Raw genomic sequence first — 23904 nt, forward strand, 5'->3', positions numbered from 1 at the left:
TCTACAGGCCACCTGCATTTCTTGGCTCACAGTCCCTTCTTCCATCTTCAAAGACAGCAGCACAGCCGTGTTGAATCTCCTTCACTGACTGCTTCCTGTGTCACATCGCTTTCTCTCTAACATTGACACTCTTGCCTCTCTTTCCTGAAGGCCCTTTCATTACTCTGGGTCCACCTGGACCCTCGGGGTAATCTCCCCTCCCCAGGTCCTTCATTACATCTGCAAAATCCCTTTTGCCATGTAAAGTAACAATATTCAACACATGCGATTAGGACATGGACATCCTGGTGGTGGTGGTGGGGGGGGGGCATTATTCTGTCTCCCATAATTAGTGAAGTTGAATATGTTTTTATATGATTATTAGCTTTTAGTATTTCTTCTTCAGTGACTTGCCCACTCGTGACATTTTTAAAAAATTAGCTGTTAGTTGTTATAATTCATTTGTAAGAACTTTTTCTGTCTTAAGGATATAAACCCTAACAATCAGCATTTTGCGTATTTCCCCCAGTTTATTGTTGCCTTTCAATTTTGTTTATAAGATATTGTCTAACTTACCAAAAGTACATTACTTTTAAAAACTTTACTAGTATATAGTGGGAAATGTCAAACGAATAAAAGTAGAGATTTACTATGTTGAATCTCCAAATTTAAATCATTATCGATTTAACACTAATCTTTTATCTATACCCTTACCCGCTTCCTCTAAGTTATTTATTATTTTTAAGCAAATCCCAGAATCATATCATTTTATCCATAAATATTTCAACAAAATACATTCATTTAAGAAAATTTAAATCATAAAATTCATTTCTGTAAGGTTTCCGGTTTTTGTGTCATGCACCCAAAAGCCCACTTCACTTGTCTTTTTAAAGGGGATGAAAATAAAGTCTGAATGTAAGCTTTTGCACCTTTTCAGGAGATTATATTTCCTTTTTCTTAAACTTTTTATTTATTTATTAGGAATGAGTATTTTCTGACTGACTAAACAAGTATATTTGAGCACCTACCATGTGGAAAATGCTGTGAATTCAACATCATGTTACCCTTGGGTGCATGTGAACAGGGAACTGCATAAAAGGATTACAATTATAAAATTAGCAGGCTGCCCATTGGTGTCCACACTCCTGATTTAGTCCTCTTTCCATGACGACACTGACGATAGGGAACAACTGCGAGACGGTTGGCAATTGTCTGCCATGGCTGTATCATTTGCACAGTTCGGTGTTTTTTGCCAAAGCCACTGGGCACTGGGAAATAAAAACAAATACGCAAAATTGGGGGGGGGGAGACCAGTTCCCCTTCTTCATAGTCAGTCTGATGCTTGGTGTCTCCTTCATGTTCTCAAAGGGATGAGCCTTTGCTTATTCCAGCCCACACTATGTGGACTGTTGGCAACCGCAGATGCAATTAGAGAGCCATTGGCTTCCACTTTGAAAAGGAAAAAATATAACAAGCACTGTACAGTTATTACTTAGGACTCTGCAAGAATAGGTGTTCAAGGTGATGTCTTAGATTTCTAGACATGAAAGGGGAAGGCAGGGCAAGATTGCAGCGTGTGCTTGTCATAGCCTAGCAACTCCACAGCCAAAACAAACACCACTCAAGTCCTACTACCATAAATACCAATGGATTTGTTTGGCACCCTCAACTTCCTACTCTTAACCCCTTGCAACCTGGTTTCCACTGCTTTCTGTGAACCTCCTCTTTTGAAGATTACCAGCCAGATCCTGGACATTATTTCTGGCTCTGTCCTGTGTGTCCTCCCCAGTAAGTGACTGTGAACAGCCCCTTACTTAAACTTATTGCTCTCTTAGCTTCTGTGATGCCCAGTGATTCCATTCTACTCAGGCTTTGCTGTGTGAATTTTTGGCCAATGTGGTAGCTGCTTTTTAATCCCTTCATCCCTTGAATGTGGTTCCTCTCTATAGGCTTTGATAGCCACCCATGCTTCTCTCTCTCTTAGCACTCCTTGGCTTTAATTTTCTTGCTACCAAATCTCTATTTCAAACTAACATCTTTCCTGAGCTCCCAGCCCACGTTTCTGTCTAATTCCTGGGGATGTCCAGGTTGACTTTTGCTCACCTCCAACATCTTAGCCCAGCTCCTGTCCTGAACGTTAGGCCCTGGGCACTAGCACCCATCACCTCCAGGCTGGGACTGTTATAAATTGAGAAGATACCTTAGAATTGAGTCTGATTGCTAAAAAAAAAAAAATCAGGCAAGCCTGAATGGAGCCTGTGGCACCTGAGAGGGCTACAGTCACACAGCCTTCCCTCCTGGGGACCTGAATGCTGCTTGTCTTTTCTTCCCAACAACTCCACTCTCCCTCTAGGTTTGAAGCCTGTTTTGCTGAGGCCCTGAGATGTTAATTTCACCATGTCCCTTCCCAGACAGACAAATCCCATTTTGTTTTTCTCAGCCCACTAGTGCTATGTCTCAGCCTTCACGGGCAGAGTCTTCTGGGCGCTGTGCCTTCAGCCATACGGTCATTCTCCTGGACATTCACTAGGTCTTGACCATTACTCCTTCTTAAAGTCCTGTCTTCTTCTGTGTCCTGCTGTCCCACCTTCCTTCATGCCTCTATTACTTCACACTCCAAATTACTGGAAATCCCTCCCACCCTTACGTCTGGATGTGGTCCTCACACTTCAGCTCACCCTGCCTTCTAGTGCCATCTTAAATCCTTCCTGGAACTTGGTGAGGTATACTTATCTCTAAAGTAGGATTTTTAAAAATAGTAATTTTATTAGCATTCTTTTCTTTTTTAAAAACTCAATAAATGGTAGCTATTTTTATTTCCATTCATTGAATCAATCATTTTACAAATATTTCTTAATCTCCATTTTATGAAAGACATTTTGCCAAGCTCTGGGTATATAAAAATAAACAATTTATTTTCTTTTTATTATTTACTGTCCTGTGTATCATGTGAAAGATTGGAGGGCCTAACTTTGCTAGTGTCCCATAAAGTTAGGTAAGCACTGTTTTGACACGTGTGCTAGCTAAAACATGTTTAAATACTCACCTTGATCATGTTGCTACCTGGGAAAATGCCTTCAGGTAACTTACACCCCAGGCCATAGTCCACATTCCTTGGTGTGCTATTTGAGGTCTTTCACAGTTCATCTCTATAGTATTATTTTTTTCAAGCTTTATTGACATAGAACATTGTGTACGCTTAAAGTATACAGTATATTCACTGTTTTGGCTCAGTGGATAGAGCATTAGCCTGCAGATTGATGAGTCCCAGGTTTGATTCCGGTTAAAGGCACATGCCCGGGTTGTGGGCTTGACTCCCAGTAGGGGGCGTGCATCAATGATTCTCTCTCATCATTGATGTTTCTACCTCTCTCTCCCTTCCTCTCTGAAACCAATAAAAATAGAGTTAAAAAAAAAAAAGAAAAGAAAAATGTGATTTGGGATTCAAGTCAAGAACCCTGTAAAAAAAAAAGTATACAATGTGAAGATTTTAATATCTTTAGTATTAATAGGGAACTCTTTTTCCTCCTCTTCTTCCTCTCTTCCTTCCATTCTAATTTGTTCATTGACTAAATAATTATTAAATACTAGAGAGGCAGGCCAGTAAATAAAGAGGTGAAGCAAGTGGTGGTAGAGACTATAGAAAACTGGATAGAGGATGCCCTGGGCTCAGCAAGCAGCAGCTACCGATCCCCAAGGTTTCCATGTGGCGTGGGGTCCAGTGTTGTCATATCCTCATCTTTTTTTTAAAATATATTTTATTGATTTTTTACAGAGAGGAAGGGAGAGAGACAGAGATCCAGAAACATCGATGAGAGAGAAACATTGATCAGCCGCCTTCTGCACATCCCCCACTGGGGATGTGCCCGCAACCGAGGCACATGCCCCTAACCGGAATCGAACCCGGGACCCCTCAGTCCGCAGGCCGACGCTCTATCCACTGAGCCAAACCGGTTTTGGCGTCATATCCTCATCTTTTTCAAGAGAAGCTGGACATCTAGTTTTGATATGAAATATCCTAATTCTAAACAGGACAGCTGTGAGCTGGATCTGGCCTACAGGCTCCCAGTTTGTAATCTTTGTTCTCCAGAAATTCCTCCAAAGCCCCTTCATGCTCCCTGATACCTTGTGCTTTCATGGCTCTTCCTTTTGTTCTGCATGTCCCATTATCTGGACTGCCCAACCTCATTATCTCCATGGATCCAAATCCTAACTCCTACTTGATCTTTAAAATCCATCTCAAATTCTGCTGTGTGGCATGCATGCTTGACATTTTTCAGCAGCAATGCAGAGCAAGTAGGGAAGGCAAAATCAGAATGGGTTGACAGTTGGTCTAGATACCAACTCCAGGGAGGTCAGCCAAGGCAGGGATCAGATTCCCAATCTACAGGTCCAGGGAACAGGGGGCCAGAGGACAAGAGGCCCAGTAACTTGGATTAAGGCATCTGAGCAAGTATGAGACACCAGAAATCAGAATGGAATTTGTAATAGCCACAAGACAACAGCTTTTTTATTCTTTCAATACAATTCTCTAGTTTTTGAAGGGAAAGAAAAAAAGTAGGGTAACTAACATTTTAAGAAAAACTACTGTGTGCCAGGTATGTCTCAAAGTCATACCTGAAGTTCAGAGAGGTCAAATAGCTTATTAATGTCACATAATTAATAAATGGCACAGTGATAATTTAAATTTTAATTTGTGTGTGTGTGTGTGTGTGTGTGTGTGTGTGTGTGTGTGTGTGTGTTTTCTCTGAGGAGCTTTTAAAAATTCAGATGCCAAGATGGCACCTCGTGCCACTTAAATAGAATCTGTAGGGGTGGGACTCAAGCATCATTAGTTTTCATAGTTCCACAGGTGGTACCTGTATGCAGCCAAGGTTGAGAACTGTTGTGTCCTTCCCATATAATATTGATTCCTGCTGAGCATTGCTCACAGAGAGAAAGAAGCAGTAAGTAACGTAAACAACGAAGAGACAGAGGTCAGGAAGGTCAGTGAACTCAAGTAGTATTATTTTAATTAGCTCGTCTTCAAGTGGAAATGTGCACCTGAACTCATTCCACAACCAAATACTCAGCCTGGGAGTCTAGGGAATAAATAGGGACCAGTCAGAGGAACTGAGCAATAAAGAGTATAAAATAATAGTTCTCCAAATGTTGGTTTTTATTTTTGTGATTTTTTTTTTAAAGTGCACAGTTCAGTGGTTTTTATTATATTTATGGAGTCGTGCTATCATCACCACAGTAGAACATTTTTATCATCTGAAAAAGAAACTCCGGGCCCTTTAGCTGTTAACCATCAACCCTAGACAACAACTAATTGACCTTCCTTCTCTATAGATTTACCATTTGTGGACTCAAATGTTGGTTTTTATTTTTTTTTTAATTTTTTTAATTTTTTTAATTTTTTTTGTTGCAAAAAGCTTTATTGTCTCATTTGGTCCAATGCATGGGAGAGGGCTCCGGGGTGGTTAAAGGAATGGCTAGTAGTTTCGGGAAGAGGCTCAGGTAAAAGCCAGAGATGCCAGGGGGGTGCAGGGGGAGCCTCGGAAAGGCCTCTGGGCTCCAAAGGCTCCTTGTCGTGCTTGAGTGTGAGCCTCTCGAAGAGATACTCGCCCAGCCCAGCCTGGGGGCCGGCCAGCCTGCGGATGTTAGTCAGGTGGTCGCCCATCTTCTTGATGAGTTTCACCTCCTCATCCAGGAAGTGGTTCTCCAGGAAGTCGCAGAGATGAGGGTCAACAGGGGTCGAACCCAGGGCATGCAGATCCAAAAGGGCCTGGTTCAGGTTCTTCTCCAAGGCCAGGGCAGCTTCCATGGCGTCCTGAGTTTTACCCCACTCATCCTGGGAAGGTTTCTGCACGTCCTGGAAGAGAGTGCGGCCGCCGTGCTTGTTCTGCGGCTTTAGGAGATGCTCCGCGCCCTCGCGCTTCTTCTCCGCCAGCTCGCGGAAGAAGTGGCCCACGCCCTCCAGAGCCACATAGTCGCGGTCGAAATAGTAGCCCAGAGAGAGGTAGGTGTAGGAGGCCCGCAGATGCAGGTTGGCCAGGCGGTTGACCGCGGCCTCCACCTCGGTGGAATAATTCTGGCGAATTTGGGAGCTCATGGTTGTCTGGCAATAAGGAGTTTAAGGTAGAAAAAAAACAAAACCAAACCGGTGTTGGCTGGTCCCCGGGGTGGTCCTGAAGGTGGTGAGTGGCTGAGACGCAGGAGAGTGGCTGGAGACTGGAAGAAGGGGCGTCCCTGGGTCTGTTCCGTCCAAACACTGTTGAAGCAAGAGACAGATCCGGGAGCTCCAGGTGCGCTGCCCAAATGTTGGTTTTTAACTGAAGTGCTTCATTGATGAAGGGCCCATAATGATCCTTGTTGTTTTTACTTATTTTTTACTTTCTAATGAAGCAAAACATGTGTATATAACTCAAAATTTTGCAAGCCGAACCAGCACCCAGGGTCAAGAAACCAGAGCTTATTGGCATCTCAGATGCTTCCCTTGTGTCCCCCTCCTGCAAGGGTAACCACTCTTCTGACTTCTGTAAGCATAGATTAGTTTTGCCTTGGTATGAACTGTATACCAATGGAATGATAGAGTATGTCCTTTTTTTCTGTCTGTCTTCTTTTACTCAACATTATGTTTGTGAGATTCCCTCATGTTATTGCCTATGGATAATTTTTTATGTTAAATTCACTCAATTTCCTTCATAGTAAATTATTTGGACAGGTTTGTTGAGATGCTAAAATATTCTCTAGGTGATTTATTAAATAAGCCACCTCCCTTGCTCAGTATGAAAATCCATTCCCTGAAGGGTTTTGGGGGGAATTTCATTTCAGAAGACTAACATTATTGAGGGCAAATGATAGCATTTTGGTCTTGCGTCTTTAAACTTGAACTGAATAAACTTGAACATTTATAAACATTTAACAAACTTAAGAGATTGAATTTCTTATCTAGGTCTTTTTTTCTCTCCCTGGAATCTCTTTATTGTGGCATGCCTTTGGGTACTGGTTATGAGTTTTTCTCCTATTTATAGTTCTTTTTCTCTTTCACATCTAGTATCCCCTATTAAAGACCAACCCCTTTCTTCACCTAGGAATCTTTAAGTATAAGACCAAACATATATGGTAGCTAGGAATGAAATAGTGTTTTTATACTTGCAAGTGTTAGAAAGGTGCCATATAATTTACTCCTAGTTTCCTTAGTGCTTTCTTGTTTACCTGCATACTCAAATAAGCTAGAGGAATGCTTGCTAAACATGGCAGAGTACTTTGCACAGAAATTTGTTCTCTGCAGAATTTTTCTTCTTTTTTTATCTTCACCCCAGGACACGTTTTTTTATTGACTTGAGAGAGACATCAATGTGAGAGAAAAATATCGATTGGTTGTCTTCCAAAAGTGCCCCAACCGGAGATCAAATCTGCATCCTGGGTATGTGCCATGATTGGGGATCGAACCCACAACCTTTTTTTGGTGTACAGAATGATGCTCCAGTGAACTGAGCCATCTGGCCCGAGCTCTGTGGAATTTCTTTTCTTGGACTAACAAAGGTTTGCTTTTCAGAATGAAGCACAAGGAAGGTCTTGATGAATCAGGCCTTTCCAAATGTATTTGAGTATTCAGGTGATTTGGGGACGGCTGCAGGTCTTGTACTTTGCTGTCTTTCCCCAAAATAAGCCTCATAGTACAACTGGGGTATGAGGTCAGTGTCTTGGTTTGAAGCCAGTCAGATCAGAGTCATTGAAAACAGAGGTTTAAAACACACACCACAAACATAATAACTAGTAAAAGGCCTTCCTTCACTAGATACTACTTTTCAGTTCCCATAAAATTAGGACTGATGTTTAGTCTTCAAATCAGAAAGCTCAAAACATTTATTCCCTAAGCAGTCAGGCAGAAACCAATCACTTCTACAGGTTTCTAAGCCTAAGTGTTGTTCCATCTTCCTCTGCACTTCCCTTAAGATCCCACATCCTATCGAATAAAAGAGTAATATGTAAATTAACCGTCACTCCACAACAAAGATGGAGGCGCCCATAGTGGCCGAGGCAGGACGCTGGCAGGATTGCCCTGGCAACACGAGCCCAGCGTCTGCGCTGAGGGAGGGGAGGGGAGGGGCCTTGGGCTGGAAGCTGGAGCGAGGGACGCTGGCGTTGTTGCAGGCCAGGCTGAGCCCCCCCCCCCCCCCCCCCCGCACAGATTTCATGTGCTGGGCTTCTAGTTTTATAAGAAAGGTCATCAGATCCCTGCTAGTTCCAAGGGGGGAAAGTACTGCTTTTTAAGGCTTAAACACTATATTTTCTCAGTTGGCAAAGAAAAATAGGGAGGAAATGCAGTTTGTTCATGGAAATTAAGCCTAGCTTTTCCAAGATGGAATAGGTCTTGCCATTTTTCCTCATCACAGTGTTCTGTGATGAAAGTGCTTGCACAAATATTTCTTCTAGGATTTATATGCAGTGGGAAAGCTTGAAAAACATTTTTCTGTAAATGCAATTGACCTTCCCTCCTCCCTTTGGTTTCTGAGATGTGCCTGGTTTTGAACTTGTTGTAGTAATACCAAACTGCTTGTCATGCTGCTGCATCTTTGCGCTTGCTGTTGCTTCTCCCTGGGACAGCTGTTGTCAACCATTGCATTTTCTTCACTGGCTCATTCTTACTTCACCTGCAAGACTCAGCTCAGATGTCATCTTCTCCAGGGATTCTGAACCTCTAGTTTCATGTACTTGCCCTTTCGTTCTGTTCTCACTGCACCCCATGCAAATCTGTTTAAACTTTATTTTGTTACAGTGATATTAAAGTTCTTCTTGGCATGTGTCTTTCCCGATAGCATATACACTCCCAGAAAACAAATTATTAATAAAAGTTATTAATTATGTGACCATCCTTTTCTTTTAAAATCATAATATTAGCCCATTCCGAAACATTAGGCTTAGTTAATAATCCTTAATGAAAAACATGCAGCTTTGTGAAATGTACACTATCATTATTTTGTCTATTAAACTGAAACAATTTAGATTAAGATTCTATCTAAGTTTAAGGGTCCTTAAGCACACTGTTGTTACTGAGCAAATATGGACTGGAATACCCACTTGAAAAAATGGTCTCATTCTCTGCTTTTGCTGTGTGTGTATGTGTGTGTACTTCCCATTCTTCCTTTATTAACCCCTTATTATTCTCGGTTACACTAGCTTTTCTTAAAAAAAAATTGATTTCAGAGAGGGAGAGAGAGAGAGAAATGATGAGAGAGAATCATTGATCAGCTGTCTCCTGCATGGCCCCTACTAGGGACTGAGCCTGCAATCTGGGCATGTTCCTTGACCAAGAATTGAACAGTGACCTCCTGTTTCATAGGTCGACACTCAACTACTGAGCTACACCGGCTGGGCCTGATTTTGCTCATATTTCCAAAGGGCATGTCCTAGTTTATAATGTTCACTGTTACTTTATAGATTTGGGTTTCCCAGACTATCTTGAAGAAGGCTATTTATTTCCCCTTTCAGAACGATGTCTGAAAGCCATGTATCTGTCACCCAGTGAAGGGTGATGTCTAGGCTGTGACCATACTGCCTAATAGTAATCATCAGAGTTTATACTTATATGATGCTTTGTGGGTCATCCCCGGTGCTAAGAACTGTGTATGCGACAGTACTATGAGGTAGTAACTGCATTGTGCCTTATTACATGGGGAAACAATCTCAGATAACTTAGCATCTTACAACTTTTAAATGCAGAGCTGGATTACGAACGAAATGCTACCACATTCCAGAACCTATGATTGAAAACATTCTTAATTGTTTATTTTGAAATAAAATGAGTACAGATTAACAGGAAGTTACAAAGACAGAAATTGGGAGGTCCTGTGCAACTTTACCAGTCTCCCCCAATTTGACATCTTATATAACTATAGTACAATATCAAAACCAGGAAATAGTTTCACATCCACAGTTATGTAAACTGAGGTTATTGGTTAGCACAGAATTTTAGTTAAATATGCATTTTGAATGAAAATAGCATTCTTTATACTATAAAGCCTTTATTATAGTAAACAACTGATTACTGCCATGATATACATTGAGGAAGGATGTGGTTTAGATCATTAGTTCTTAATCTTTTAGGACATAAATACATTTTAGGAGGCAATGAAATATGGACCTTTCAGCAAAAAAGACATATACACACACATTCATGGTTTCACAAACATTCTCTATCTCCACACCTCAAAATGTGCATAGACCACAGGTTAAAACTTCTGGTTTAAAGCAAATACATTTACTTAAATTTGGAAATCTATATAATAAAAGCCTAAGCGACTGTTACGGCAGAACGGCCAGAATGACCGGTCGCTATGACGTGCACTGACCACCAGGGGTCAGACGCTCAATGCAGGAGCTGCCCCCTGGTGGTCAGTGTGCTCCCACAGGGGGAGTGCCGCTCAGCTAGAAGCTGGGCTCATGGCTGGCAAGCGCAGCGCCAGTGGCGGGAGCCTCTCCCACCTCCGCAGCAGTGCTAATGAGCAGTGAGCAGGCAGGCAGTAAGGAGCCAGAGGTCCTGGATTGCAAGAGGGTGCAGGCCGATCTGAGGGCCCCTCCCCCCCCAGTGCACAGATTTTTTTGCACTGGACCTCTAGTTCTTTAATAATTCTTATTTGTTTTAAATATATATATTTTTTTATTGATTTTAGAGAGAAGAAGGGAGAAGGATAAGGAGATAGAAACATGGATGAGAGAAACATTGATCAGATGCCTCCTGCATGCCCCACACTGAGGATTGAGCCCTGACTGGGAATTGAACCCTGACCTCCTGGTTAATGGGTTGGCACTCAACCACTTAGCCACACCAGCCTGACAGGTGGTTTTTTTGATTGTTTGTTGTTTTGACTTTTTCCAACTCCACTTATAGAAAAGCCCCAGGAACCCTCTTTTTCTTAAAAGGCTGGAAGTTCCTTGGATCTTTCTACAGCTCTTGGTTGATTGCAGAAAAAAACAAACATAAACAAATAAAACAAAACTTGCTTCAACTTATTGCCCCTGTAATCACATTTGATCTGGGGGTGCTTTCTTGTGCACAAAAGACTGTTGGTCAGTAACTTTCAGATGTCTTTCCTTTTCCAGGTCACAACCAACAACTTGGGTAATATGAGGTCATGGCTCTGGGATCTTGGAAGTCCATCTAGTATGAGAATGTAGCTGGGAGCTCCTGTCATTTTTGAGCCATCTGCCAGGAAGTATATTTCCACAGTTAGGGCTCACTCTGAGAGTGTGATTCAACAAGGAATAGGTCAGAGCAGCAATCTGGAAGGAGAAGGGTAAAGATATTAGAAAACGAAACAAAACATGGGACCTAACTGGGTAGCTCACTTGGTTAGAGCATTGACCCAGTACGCCAAGATTTTGGGGTTCAATCCCCAGTCAGGGCACGTACAAGAATCAACCAGTAAATGCATAAATAAGTGGAACAATAAATTGATGTTTCTCTCTCTCTCTCAATCAATAATAAATAAATAAACCCCTCTCTGAAAGAAAAAAAAATAAAACAAAAAACAAAAGCTTCTGTTCCAATCAGAAGGGTAGGATGAATCTTGATTCTGAGGAAGATTCTTGCCTTGGTCATAAACCTTTTATATTGGTGGTTCTCAACCTTGGCTGCACATTAGAATCATCTGGGAATCTTTTTAAAATCCTGATTTCTGGGCCTCATCCTCTGGAAATTCTGTTTCTTTGTTATGGGATGAGGCCACAACATTAGTAACAAAGAAACAGAATTTCCGGAGGATGAGGCCCAGAAATCAGGATTTTAAAAAGATTCCCAGATGATTCTAATGTGCAGCCAAGGTTGAGAACCACTGTCTTATATGCTTCCTGCTGAGGTAAAGCTCAGTGAAATAGTCTGTTGCTGTGGAGCTCAAATCTAGAATTAGCCCAGAAGAACCTACAAGGAAGTGGTTACACCTGGAAACACAGGTGGAAATAAGGGCTGATGCTGATACTTTACATGAGGGATTGCCTGTGTTCTGCTCTCACACTGGCCAAGGTAGAAGAAAGCCAAAATGCTTTCACTGTATCAACTGTAATTTTTTATGATCCTTTTCCAATCTGAAGAAGTTTCACAACTATTCTACCATCTTCTAGTTTTCTGTCTGCTGACGAATGCCTTATATTTTGCATTAGCTTGGTCTTTTATTACCCTGAATAGGTTGTTTGTTTGTTTTTTAGTCTGGTTGGTACAAGAGACTAGGAAAACAAATTTGTTTTTAAAGGTACTATATCCTTTCCCTCTTCCTTCTGAACTTGACTGTTTAAGACAAAGACTTATGCCAGTGTTTCTCTGCACTATCAAACCAAGTATTTGACTCACGAGAATGCAAAGTGGAAGGATGGAGGGTAGATCTGGCCCAGCGTCTGTCCGTGACCATCTGTAGCACTGTGTTAGGGGCTCCTGATGTTGAGGGTCTGCCTCAGTTCTGTAACAGCAATCAGTTCTATACCTGCTATGCCAGAAACTGTTCTAAACACGATAAATAATCCTCCCAACACCAATTTTTCCCATAAAGTTGGCTGTTTATCCATGAGGAAACTGAAGGTCAAAGAAGCAAACTAACCTAATAACCAGTGTCACAAAATTAGAGAAGAAAATGGAACTTGATCCCACATGTTTTGTACTCTTATATTTAGTGGCCAATTTGCTCCTTAGCTCTGGCTTCTTGCAGTATAACCTCTCCTCTTCCCCCCAAAATGAGGAAATGTGGCTCAGAGACACTGGTTAATACTAACCTAATTCCTCTGAGACTGATTAGCGACCCACCAGATGCCATTTCACAGAGGGTGACATGCCTTTCCAAGATACAGAGTATCTGCTGACCAGGGCCCCCTCCTCTGGGTCAAAGGGCTTGGTGAGCATTAAATCAAAGAGGAGCCAACTGGGTAACCTCGCGGCATCTCATATCCAGACTGTAAGGCTTGAAGAAGTCAACACACTCTGTAGCCCCGTAATGGCTGGAATATTGGTGTCTGCCAAATCTAGTCTACCTTGGGCAGTGCCAAATAAACATGGTAAAGTTTTGCCTCTTTCCAAAGTCATCAATTTTTTGGACTCCAGACAACTCAGGGCAGATTAATCCTCTTTTATTTACATTACCTTTAGTTCTTACACTTTCCAGGAGTACTGTATGTCTTAGATCACTTGGCCTGAGGGGATTTTAGACCTCATCATAGTTTTGTGAGCATTGGATAGAATCTATTAGAATTTACAAACAATCATTCAAGGTGGGTCACTTTTGTAAACCCATAACCTAATTATTTGGGTGTTGATATTTTATGAGGTTTTTGTTTCTAAATTCTGAAGAAGTGACCTCCTTAGTGTCTGCAACCTTTATTTTCTTAAGCTCTGTCTGGTAGCATTTAGAATCTCCTCTACTTGAAGACTTTAGTAGACATGATCAAAACAAGTTACGTAGCTAAAATCTGCCACCTATAGTCACTCATATTGTTCCATGAAACACATTTTTAAATTTTTTTCAATTACAGGTGACATTCAATATTATTTTAGTTTCAGGTATACGGAATAGTGGTTAGACATTTATATAACTTACAAAGCTATTCCCGATAACTTTAGTACCCACCTGACATTATACACAGTTATTAGAGTACTAGAGACCCGGTGTATGATTTCATGCACCAGTGGGGTCCCTCGGCCTGGCCTGTGGGATCGGGCCGAAACCAGCTCTCCCACATCCCCCGAAGGGTCCTGGATTGCGAGAGGGCACAGGCCAGGCCAAGAGATCCCACTGGCACCTGATAGGGTACCAGGAGGGATGTAGGAGGTTGGCCAGCCGGGGAAGGACAGTGGGAGGGCTCCAGGGCATAGTTGGACCTCAGCAGCAAGCTAACCTGCTGGTTGGAGCATCTGCCCCCGATGGTCAGTGCACATCATAGCAACTGGTTGACCAGTCGACAGTCTGCCCCCTGGTGGTCAGTGCATGTCATAGCGAGCGGTTGAGCAGCCTTTGCATATCATTAGCGTATTACACTTTGATTGGTTGAACGGCTAACCAGACAACTGGACACTTAGCATATTAGGCTTTTTATCATATAGGATTATTGACTGTATTCCCTATGCTGTACTTTTCATCCCTGTGCATATTGTTACATTTTATACTGGACAACAAATGGGCGAGCTGTGCAAGAGTTTTATGCATCTTTCTGAATGTGACATATTTCACACACAACCATCAAATGGAGAGAAGGAACCTCTCCTTAGACCCTAACTGTCCCAGTAGCACAGTGGTTCTCAACCTGTAGGTCGCGACCCCTTTGGCGGTTGAACGACCCTTTCACAGGGGTCGCCTCAGACCATCCTGCATATCAGATATTTACGATTCATAACAGTAGCAACATTACAGTTATGAAGTAGCAACGAAAATAATTTTATGGTTAGGTCACAACATGAGGAACTGTATTTAAAGGGCCAGAAGGTTGAGAACCACTACATTAGCACAAAGGTAATGCATGGAAAGATTTCAGGAGAAATTAACATTTGATTCTTTCTTCAGGCCAGAATAGCCTTTCTACTCTCCTGCTCTAAAAGGAATGGATTCATCCTACTCATAGGTGTAGGTTTCTCATTGCATCAAAAAGCTTTGTAAAAGAGCCTGCTACAAGAGAGCCCTGAGTTTTCTATCAGAAAGACTTGCTTCAAGGCTAAGAAGGTTCATCGTTTAGTAGTGGTATATGGTATAATGGCACGAATCGGGGCCACTCTGGGGTTTCTTTCTAAATTGGCCTCTTTTAGCCAAGTGTAACTTGCTTGCTTTGTGAATTACTTGTGAAAATGAAATGAGATAATATGTTTCAAGTGTTTTGAAACTATAAAAGACTAGGCAAATATAAGTTGTTACTTCAGAGCAAAGCAGTGAACAGTCTGAACACTTTTTTGCCACTCATCCTGAGCCTGCTTGATATATTGGCACTCAGTGGTGGCTACTGAATGAATGAGTCCAGCAGTTTTAAAGTATTCTATATGCCATTATTAAGTGGACATTTTGCCAGACAACCCGTAGATAACCATTTTACTTCTATTTATAAAAGACACTCTAGAAGGAATTGTATAATATATAGAGAATACAAAATAATTACACTAGACTATTTAAACAGTATTAGGTTAATTGAAATTCTAAGAAGTGTGGCTTGTGCAAGGAAAAATCACATATAACTCACCGTTAGCATGATTGAGATGTTTCAGTGTAAGTACTTGGGTAAATCAGTAGATACAGTTTACATTGACTTTTCACGGACTTTTGATAAAAATTCACATTCAAGGCCCACCTCGGGGTTGGAAATGTGATTGAGTGTCAAAGGATGAGCTAGGGTATATAATAAAAAAAGTGGCAAGAAAAGAGGTAGAAGTAATAGGTAGGGTAGATCAGGTAGACCTTGTTAGGCCATGGTAAGGACTTGGGATTTTTTTATTGTGTTGCCTTTAGAACAGTGGTTCTCAACCTTCCTAAAGCCGCGACCCTTTAATACAGTTCCTCATGTTGTGACCCCTAACCATAAAATTATTTTCGTTGCTACTTCATAACTGTAATTTTGCTACTGTTATGAATCGTAATGTAAATATCTGATATGCAGGATGTATTTTCATTGTTAACAAATTGAACATAATTAAAGCATAGTGATTAATCACAAAAACAATATGTAATTATATATGTGTTTTCTGATGGTCTTAGGCGACCCCTGTGAAAGGGTCGTTCAACCCCCAAAGGGGTTGCAACCCACAGGTTGAGAACCGCTGCTTTAGAAGGTTTTGAGAATGCCGTCTGATTTATAATTGTAATGTAAAGGATCTGTTGCTGTGAGAACAGATTATAGTAGAATGACAGTCGAAGTATCATGACCTTCTAGGCTGTTGCAGTAAGTGATGGTGACCTGGACTCAATAATAGTAGTAACAGTATGACAGATGTTTAATCTAGAATAAATGTTGGGAGAGGGAACAGAAATTTACTGATGATTGGCTATGTGTGTGGTGTGAGAAAAACAGTCAAGCATGACTTAAAGGTTTTTGGCTTGAGCCACTGAATGAATACAATTCACACTGGTCTTCCTGCCTTATTATCATGGAAGGGGCTATTTCATGGAGGTTATATTTGAAGGGCAGGGAAATTAGTTTGGAGGCCGCTGTAATCATTCTGGAAAGAAGAAAAAGGCCTGAATCTGCACAGATGCTATAGGTATGGAGAGGCATTCAGAGGGCAAAGACTTGAGAGACATTTAGGAAGTAAAACATCACCACTTAGGAAAAACAGTTTAGGGCTTTGGGTGTGGGTTTTTTTTGTTTGTTTTTTTTACTAAACCTGAAGATAGCTGAGTCTTTTTCCCTCAGTAAGTCTTATACTCCCTCAGTAAGTCTTCTTATACTCTAGAGCAGGGGTTGCTTGGGGTCTTTTTTTATAGTCCTAGTGCTAAGTTAAGAATATTTCTTACATTTTTTTCTTTTTTTTCAATTGTTTTATTGCTTAAAGTATTACAAAGAGTATTACATATGTGTCCTTTTTTTCCCGCCCTTGACAATCTCCCGGCCTCCCCTACCCCCCAGTGTCTTATGTCCATTGGTTATGCTTATATGCATGCATACAAGACCTTCGGTTGTTCTTTTACCCCCCAACCCTCCCCGGCCTTCCCACTGTAGTTTGACAGTCTGTTCGAGGTTGCTCTGCCTCTGTATATATTTTTGTTCATAAGTTTATAATGGTCTTTATTACCCATAAATGAGTGAGATCATGTGGTATTTTTCCTTCATTGACTGGCTTATTTCAGAGTTCCGTCCATGCTATTGCAAATGGTAAGAATGCCTTCTTTTTTACAGCAGCATAGTATTCCATCATGTAGATGTACCACAGTTTTCTAATCCATTCATCTACTGATGGTATTTCTTACATTTTTAAAGGAATAAAAAAAAAGGGAGGATAGATGTGTGACAGACCATTTGTGGCCCTCAATACATAAAATAGTTACTATCTGGTCCTTTACAGTATAAGTTTGCCAACCTATGCTGTAGATTAGTGGTTCTTTTAAAGTGTAGCTTTGTCGGCCAGCGTGGCTTAATGGTTGAGCAACGCAGGTGTTCATGGTTTGATTCCAGGTCAGGATATATGCCTGGGTTGCAGGCTCGATCCCCAGCGTGGGGCGTGCATGAGACAGCCGATCAATGACTCTCTCATCATTGATGTTTCTATCTCTCTCTCCCTTCCGCTCTGAAATCAATATATATACTATCTAATAAAAGAGAAAAATGGTAATTGGCGTACGACGATACCCTTTTCATTGGCTAATCAGGGCTATATGCAAATTAACTGCCAACTATGATTGGCAGTTAACTGCCAACTAAGATTGGCAGTTAACTGCCAACAAGATGGCAGTTAATTTGCATATGTAGGCACAATGCAGGGAGGCGAAAGGGAAAGCAGGAAGAAGCCCCCTGCCACTGACAGTGATCAGAAACCCAGGGGGGAGCTAAGAGCTGGGGGGCAGGGCAAAGGCGGCCCTGGGGCCGCCTTTGCCCTGCCCCCCAGCCATGATCGGAGAATCAGGCGCCTTTGCCGCCCTGGCCAGTGATAGCAGGAAGTAGGGGTGGAGCCAGCGATGGGAGCTGGACACGGTCGAAGCTGGGAGTCCCGGGAGCTAGGGGTCCCTTGCCTGGGCCTAAAGCAGAGCCCACGATCGCGGGGCCGCTGCAGCTGCGGGTCCCCGCTGCCCGGGCCGGACGCCTCAGCCAGAGGCGTTAGGCCTGGGCAGGGGCGGAGCATACAACCGCGGGGAGCTGGGGTCCCCTGCCCAGGCCTGACACCTCTGCCGGAGGCCTCAGGTGATTGGTGATCGGAGGGTGATGAGGGTCAACTCCTCTGGCCGAGGCATCAGGCCTGGGTGGGGGGCGGAGCCGGGGATTGGGGGGATATGATGGTCCCCTTGCCCAGGCCTGAAGCCTGGGTCAGAGGCGTCAGGCTTGGGCGGGGGTGGAGCAAGCGATCAGAGGGAGATGGGGGTCCCCTGCCCAGGCATGATTCCTGGGCCAGAGGCCTCAGGCCTGGGCGGGGGCCAGAGCCAGTGATCAGGGGGAGATGGCGGTCCCCTGTCCAAGCCTGACACCTCTGGCGGAGGTGTCAGGCCTGGGCAAGGGGCCGATACTGCGATTGGAGGGTGATGGGGGTCAACGCCTGAGGGCTCCCAGTATGTGAGAGGGGGCAGGCTGGGCTGAGTGACACTCCCCTCCCCACACACACACCCAGTGCACGAATTTCGTGCACCGGGCCCCTAGTATATATATATATATATCTATTTCTATCTATCTATCTATCTATCTATCTATCTATCTATCTATCTATCTATCTATATTTAAAGTGTGGTTTAACTGCTGTTTGAACAGAGTAGCAACAGCACCTGGGAACTTGTTAGAAATGCAGGTCCTCAGGCCTTAACACAGATTTGCTGAATTAGAAACCCTAAGAGTGGGGCCCAGCAGTATGTATTTTAACAAGTTCTCTAGGTGACTCTGATGCACAGTAATTCTGAGAACTGCTGCTATAGAGAAACTTTTTACCTGTGCGCCAGGATACATGGTGAAGAATAACAGCATGGTGCATAAAAGTCCCAAACTGGAAACTACCAAAGGTCAGTCAGCAGTAGAGATAAGTCGTGGCAGTAAATACAGTGGAAGTATTCTGTGGCTTGTGGTTAAGAGCATGGAATGTGAACGCAGACTGCTTGTGTTTCAATCCCAGATCCACCAAATAGTAGCTGTGTGACTTTACCTCTTTAAGCCTCAGTTTCCTCATCTGTGAAATAGGCATGACTTAGTTAACTACTTTATGGTCTTACTGTGAGGCTTAACCAATTATGTAATTAGAAGAATGCCTGGCACAGAAGTATTAGACTTGAAGAGCAACCTGCATATTATAATGCTTTAAGGAAAAATATGTCCAATTTTATTTCATAAAAGTGATGGTCTGCCTGTATATTTTGCATATAACAAAATGACTAAGCAGCCTACTATAGGTAAAACTATGTTGATTTTGGAAGTTCAAATGTTGGCATTGCCTCTGCAAACCTCAATTTTCGCATGTAGAAAAATAGTAAAATTGTTCTTAGAGGATTGTGAAGAAAACTGATGCAATGTATATGCCCACATTGTGTTTGGTACATGGGCATTTAATTAATAAATGTGTTCTCTTTCCTTTCCTAATTGCCCTTTCATTTCATTTCAGCCCTTCCTTCCAAAATGCCTCTGCTGTCTTGACACTCTTTGAGAAACATTGCCAGAACTAAGGTGCAAAGTGGCTTCCTTGACTGTAAGGAGATTTGGCTTTTTCCATGAGTCAAGGTCAGGAGAGTCAGTATCTAGTGTTTTCCCAGCTATGCCCAGGGACCAAGTCTGTGTCTAGATCTAGGGCAGGACTGTAATCCTGATATCTCCTAGGATTTTAGCCTTTTAGCTTCCTTAGTATGTAAAATTATTAGTATGTATTTAGCAATTCTTAAATACAAAACGGGTACACAAAGAAATAGATCCTTTTCCTGTCTGTGTCATTTTTCCCTCCCTACATCCTAGGGCCCCGCACCTAGGAGGCCCCAGATATGTATTTATATATTGCTTTGAGTTGTTAGGGTCAATTTGATCTCGGTGGAGCTTAAAACCTCCACTTCCTAGGATGGGTTCATAAACAATATAGGTGAGTTTAGGGTGCAAGCACCTGAAACCACTGGCTGCATTTTATGCTCATCTAGGGCGGCAAACAACCTGCAGACACCTAGCTCGAGAAGAAAATCACTCAATTCCCTCCCTCTTAACATTAGTAATCAACGGGGAGCAGAAATATCGGTCTCCAAAAACAGCGCAGAAGATGCAGCTCTGCAGGCGAACGAACCGGCCCCTGTTCTGGCGCGATCTCGAAGGGCGGCGAGACCAGAGCCTCCAGCCAGGAGAAAGGCAGCCTCCTTGTGACGTCAAATCAGCGGACTCGTACCGGCTTCAGGCCGGTTCCGGTTCCCCGGCTTTCCGGGCGCGGGAGTACGTGAGCGCGGCGATGGTCTGCGCGTGCTCCGCAGAGGGACGAGCGAAGGTTGGGTCCAGCTCGCGAAGGAGATGCGTGATTGGCTGAGGCTGTGCTGGGGGTTCCCCAGCCCTGTCGGCAGGGGTAAAACAATAAGAGGGGGCGGCGGCAAAGGGGGCGGGACGTCCGTGTTCCTAGTCGCTCGCCGCAGCGCCTGGCGCCGGGGAAGGGCTGGTGGTGAGGGGACAAGCTCGCGGCTCTCCGGCTCCCCAGGTTTGACGTTTGTTGGAGGGCGGGGACGGCGAGCGAGAAGAATCCGCTGCCGCCGGCTCTCCGCGCCTCTCCCGCCGACCTCCGCGCGACGTACCCGCCGCCACTGTTGGTTGAAGGTGTGTGAGGGGGCCTGCGAGGGAGGTCGGTGCGGTGGTCGGAAGGGGACCGTCCCTGCTCGCGCGGCGGCTCGAGGCAACCGTCCAGAGCGGGAGCCCGGGTGCCGGAGGTTTGGCGGCCGGGACCTTGATTGCGCCCGCTGGCCGCCGACGCTGCCGGGTCCGCGGGAGAGAAGCCGAGCGTTTGCTCCCAGGTGAGGGGCGGGGGGCCGCGTGGGAAGGGCGCTGACTGGCCGCGCGGTGCGGCGGAGGCTCCGAGGGCACAGGCTCCGAGGGCACAGGTGGAGTGGCGTCGGGAAGGGATGCGGCGGCGAGACGGGCAGGGGACGCAGTCGTTCCCCAGAGCGCGCTGATGGAGGCGTCGGCCGGCCGGCGAGGGAGTGAGCTTTCCGGGGAGGACGCTGCAGGTGGGGAGCCCAGCGGCCTCCGCTCCGACTCGTTCGCGGCTCTTAGTCCAGGTTCGCGGGGAGCAGGGAGGCAGTCGCCCCGCCCGTGGGGGAGGGGAGAGCGGCGGTGTCGGAGGAGGCAGAAGCGACGCAGATGCGAAAGTAGAGGCCTCCGGGCACCATTTCTGTGCAGCGAAACAGAATCCGGGGTTGAAGGCGCCCGCCGCTTGGCTCCCCCAGCGCCGGGTGCTCCGCGGCCCGGGAGCCCCTCTCGGGTTTATCCCCGGCGGGGTCAGAAACTGGAGCTATAGATGACGTTCGCTTCGTGCCCCCCCCTCCCCCTTTTTTTTTTTTTTTTTTTTTTTTGGTAAACGATCCTTTATTGACCCAGGAACTGAAAAGATGTTTGAGGACTTTGAAGCATGGATTTCTTCCTCCTTACCCCACTTTTTTGGGGGAGGGGTGCGGGAAGGATAGCCCAAGGGAGGAACCTAAGCTTCCCTAGTGCTCATTTTGTTAGTCGAATCTGGTCGAATTTTACCTGCTTCTCTAAAAGCAGATTTCTTAAGATGGCCCTGTGCTGCTCGCTTTGGAGCGAGTATAGATTTGCATCTACCATTTTCAGCATAGATCAGTATTATTTTTTCCCCCTTCAAGGTCTACTTAATGTTTTAGCCAATTTTGGAGGGGGGGGGGGCGGGGGGGCGGTGTCTTTGCTCTCTTAGACAGACAAAAACACACGTGCTCCGAAGGTGCAACACAGCCAAGTTATCCTCTCTGATCCCCCCCCACCCCCATAGGATTGTCGTGATATTAACTTGGTTTAAAATTCTGGTTTGGGGTTCAAGGCTCCAGACCTCGTTTTAGTCTTCCAAATGTTAGCAATGCATGTACCTGGTTCCGTGAACCATTTACTGCCATTAGGGAGCCCCGAATACTAGAGGGTAAGAAGATGGTAATTCCTTGTCCAGCACCATATTTGGCAGTTAATATAGCCTTAGGCCTGTGAGCAAGGTTTCTAAGTAAACATTATAGTATCCAGTGGTCCTTTCTATGCCCCAAATTCCTGGTCTTAAGAAATAGACGGTATGATGAGTTTGAACTTAGAACTGAATTATGTGTTTCTTTGGTGATGTTTATTTACCTTTCCGTTTTCTTAAATTTTTTAGAACTCAGTCATATGTTTCAATCTCTAACTGCTGTTTAATTCTGAAAAGTTATCAGGAATTATAGGTAGGATAAGGACCTGCAGTGGCTTGCTTATTACTAAGAGCTGTTCTGATTGCGAATATCCGAGGTTGAAATATTAGTCAAGTGTGAACAAGTATTAAGAGTGGAGAGAACCATAATGCTTGTGGGGTAAATGGGGATCAAAAGTAGGACCGTGGAGAAAATAAGTATTTAATCATTTGATAGTCTAATTGAATGTTCATTTTGCAACTTGAATTGCCAGCAGACAGCTCGAGTTGAATAATATTGGCACTGTTGGTAGCAGGAAATACTAATTATCCATTTTTCACTTATGAGAGATCAAAAAAGAAAATTTCTATAGCAGTTACTGAAAATCTATAAATACTACTAATAGTGTCTTTAGATTTTTAACAGTATCCTTATCCTGCAGAATTATTGCTGTTGATTACCCACTATCAGGATTGAAAATTCTTTCCTAAATTGCTTTAAATAAGACTTTCCCACATAATTTATGCTGAGGGGGTATGGAGGTGGAGAATCACTACTTTTCAAATCTGGTTTTGATAGGTACAAATTTAAGGGTTGTTTCTGAACTTTTGAATTCAGTAGAACTTAAATGACAAACATGACTTGGTTACTCGCCACTGGTGGACACTTGTTTAAGAACTGATAAGGCAAATTGGTTCTCCTCCCAGAACTCTGGACTGGCTCAGAAGCAATAGTATATCAGTTTCTTGACTGCTGTGTCTCAGCTTATTGTTTAATTTCTATATATTTTACCCTATTTGATAAAACTTTTTTAGTATGTTGGGGTGACACTTTTCAGATTTCCTATTATGTTATTGTCCCCTGCTTTTTTGTTTCTACCAACAATATCAAATATGTGAACAGTTGTGTCTTTGGCTGTTCTTCTAAAGCAATTGTTTTTAACAGGTGTAATGAAAACATCACCAGAGGCAGGAGACCTGATTTCAGGTCATCTCTTTCATAACTATAAGGAGGGACTTTGAACTCCTTCCTTTTCTTAGGCTCTCTAAACATCAGTTTCCTTTTCTGTAAATGAAACTGATATCCTATCTATTTCAAGGAGATAAAGAAATATGTAGGTTACTTGTTAAACTTGAAAGCATAATATAAATACATGCTTTTATTATTGTTGGTCAGCATTTCCTCCCAATACTTGATCACTTTTAATAGTTTCTGAGTTTCAAAACTTGCCTCCTTACCTTTGAGGCCTAAAAAAAGAAAAAGCTTAACCCACAACTACCTTTTATTGTTCATTTCCACCACTGGTGCATGGATCTTGATTGTGATGCTTTCATTCAATGGTCTGCCACAACAAAGTAGCTTTGCTCTCTAGAGAGAGATACATTGCTGTTTGATTGGTAAAGTCATTTTAAACAGACCTACCTGGAATTTTGGAAGATTCTAATTTTAATTTGGGATCGGCTTTTGAAAATGGGTTAGCTATTGAGAATGGTTCAGTGAGAAAGAGCCTGGGCCTGAATTGTATGAGCCCCAATGAGGGGCTCTAGAGGGGTAAGGGAGTAAGTATTCAGTAGTAGAGATAAACTGTGTCCTAGCATAGACATGGCCTTTGGTAATACAGTTTTTTTTTCTCCTGGTAAAAAGAACTGCATCCTATTTGTAGAAATCTTAGTCTTTTTATAAGAAGCAGGATATAATACATTTAACTTTACAGTGCTGAAAAAATTTTTGTAGATTATTTTCCTAAATGTCATTTTCTTTTGGCTTCTTGGGGGTCTTTTTTATTTTGTTTCATTTTTTAAATAAGACATGTGTCTCAACTTCTTAGCAGTTTTCATTTTGACCATTTTCTCCAAGCATTGAAATAGCCACCAAAGTGTGACATGAATTTTTATGTCAGTAATTTGTAATGAGTGAATTATTTTCCCCCTCTTAGAACTACTTG

General features: G+C 43.2%; 2 protein-coding genes across 5 annotated transcripts in view; one reads left to right on the forward strand and one right to left on the reverse strand.

The window, feature by feature from the left end:
• Window positions 1-5355: 5355 nt before the first annotated feature.
• LOC132217811 (ferritin light chain-like) lies at window positions 5356-6270 on the reverse strand. The gene has a single exon (XM_059668253.1). The coding sequence runs from the start codon at window positions 6074-6076 to the stop codon at window positions 5399-5401; it is 678 nt and encodes a 225-aa protein (XP_059524236.1). The 5' UTR covers window positions 6077-6270; the 3' UTR covers window positions 5356-5398.
• Window positions 6271-20260: 13990 nt separating this feature from the next.
• Window positions 20261-23904, forward strand: part of G3BP2 (G3BP stress granule assembly factor 2) — a 38091-nt gene continuing 34447 nt past the window's right edge. For all 4 annotated transcript variants that reach the window (XM_059668295.1, XM_059668306.1, XM_059668302.1 and 1 more), the window contains exon 1: window positions 20261-20394. The gene's annotated coding sequence lies outside the window, so the exon portion shown is untranslated. The remainder of the gene's footprint in view (window positions 20395-23904) is intronic.

Source organism: Myotis daubentonii, chromosome 1 (assembly GCF_963259705.1).
Source record: "Myotis daubentonii chromosome 1, mMyoDau2.1, whole genome shotgun sequence".
Taxonomy (NCBI): Eukaryota; Metazoa; Chordata; class Mammalia; order Chiroptera; family Vespertilionidae; genus Myotis; species Myotis daubentonii.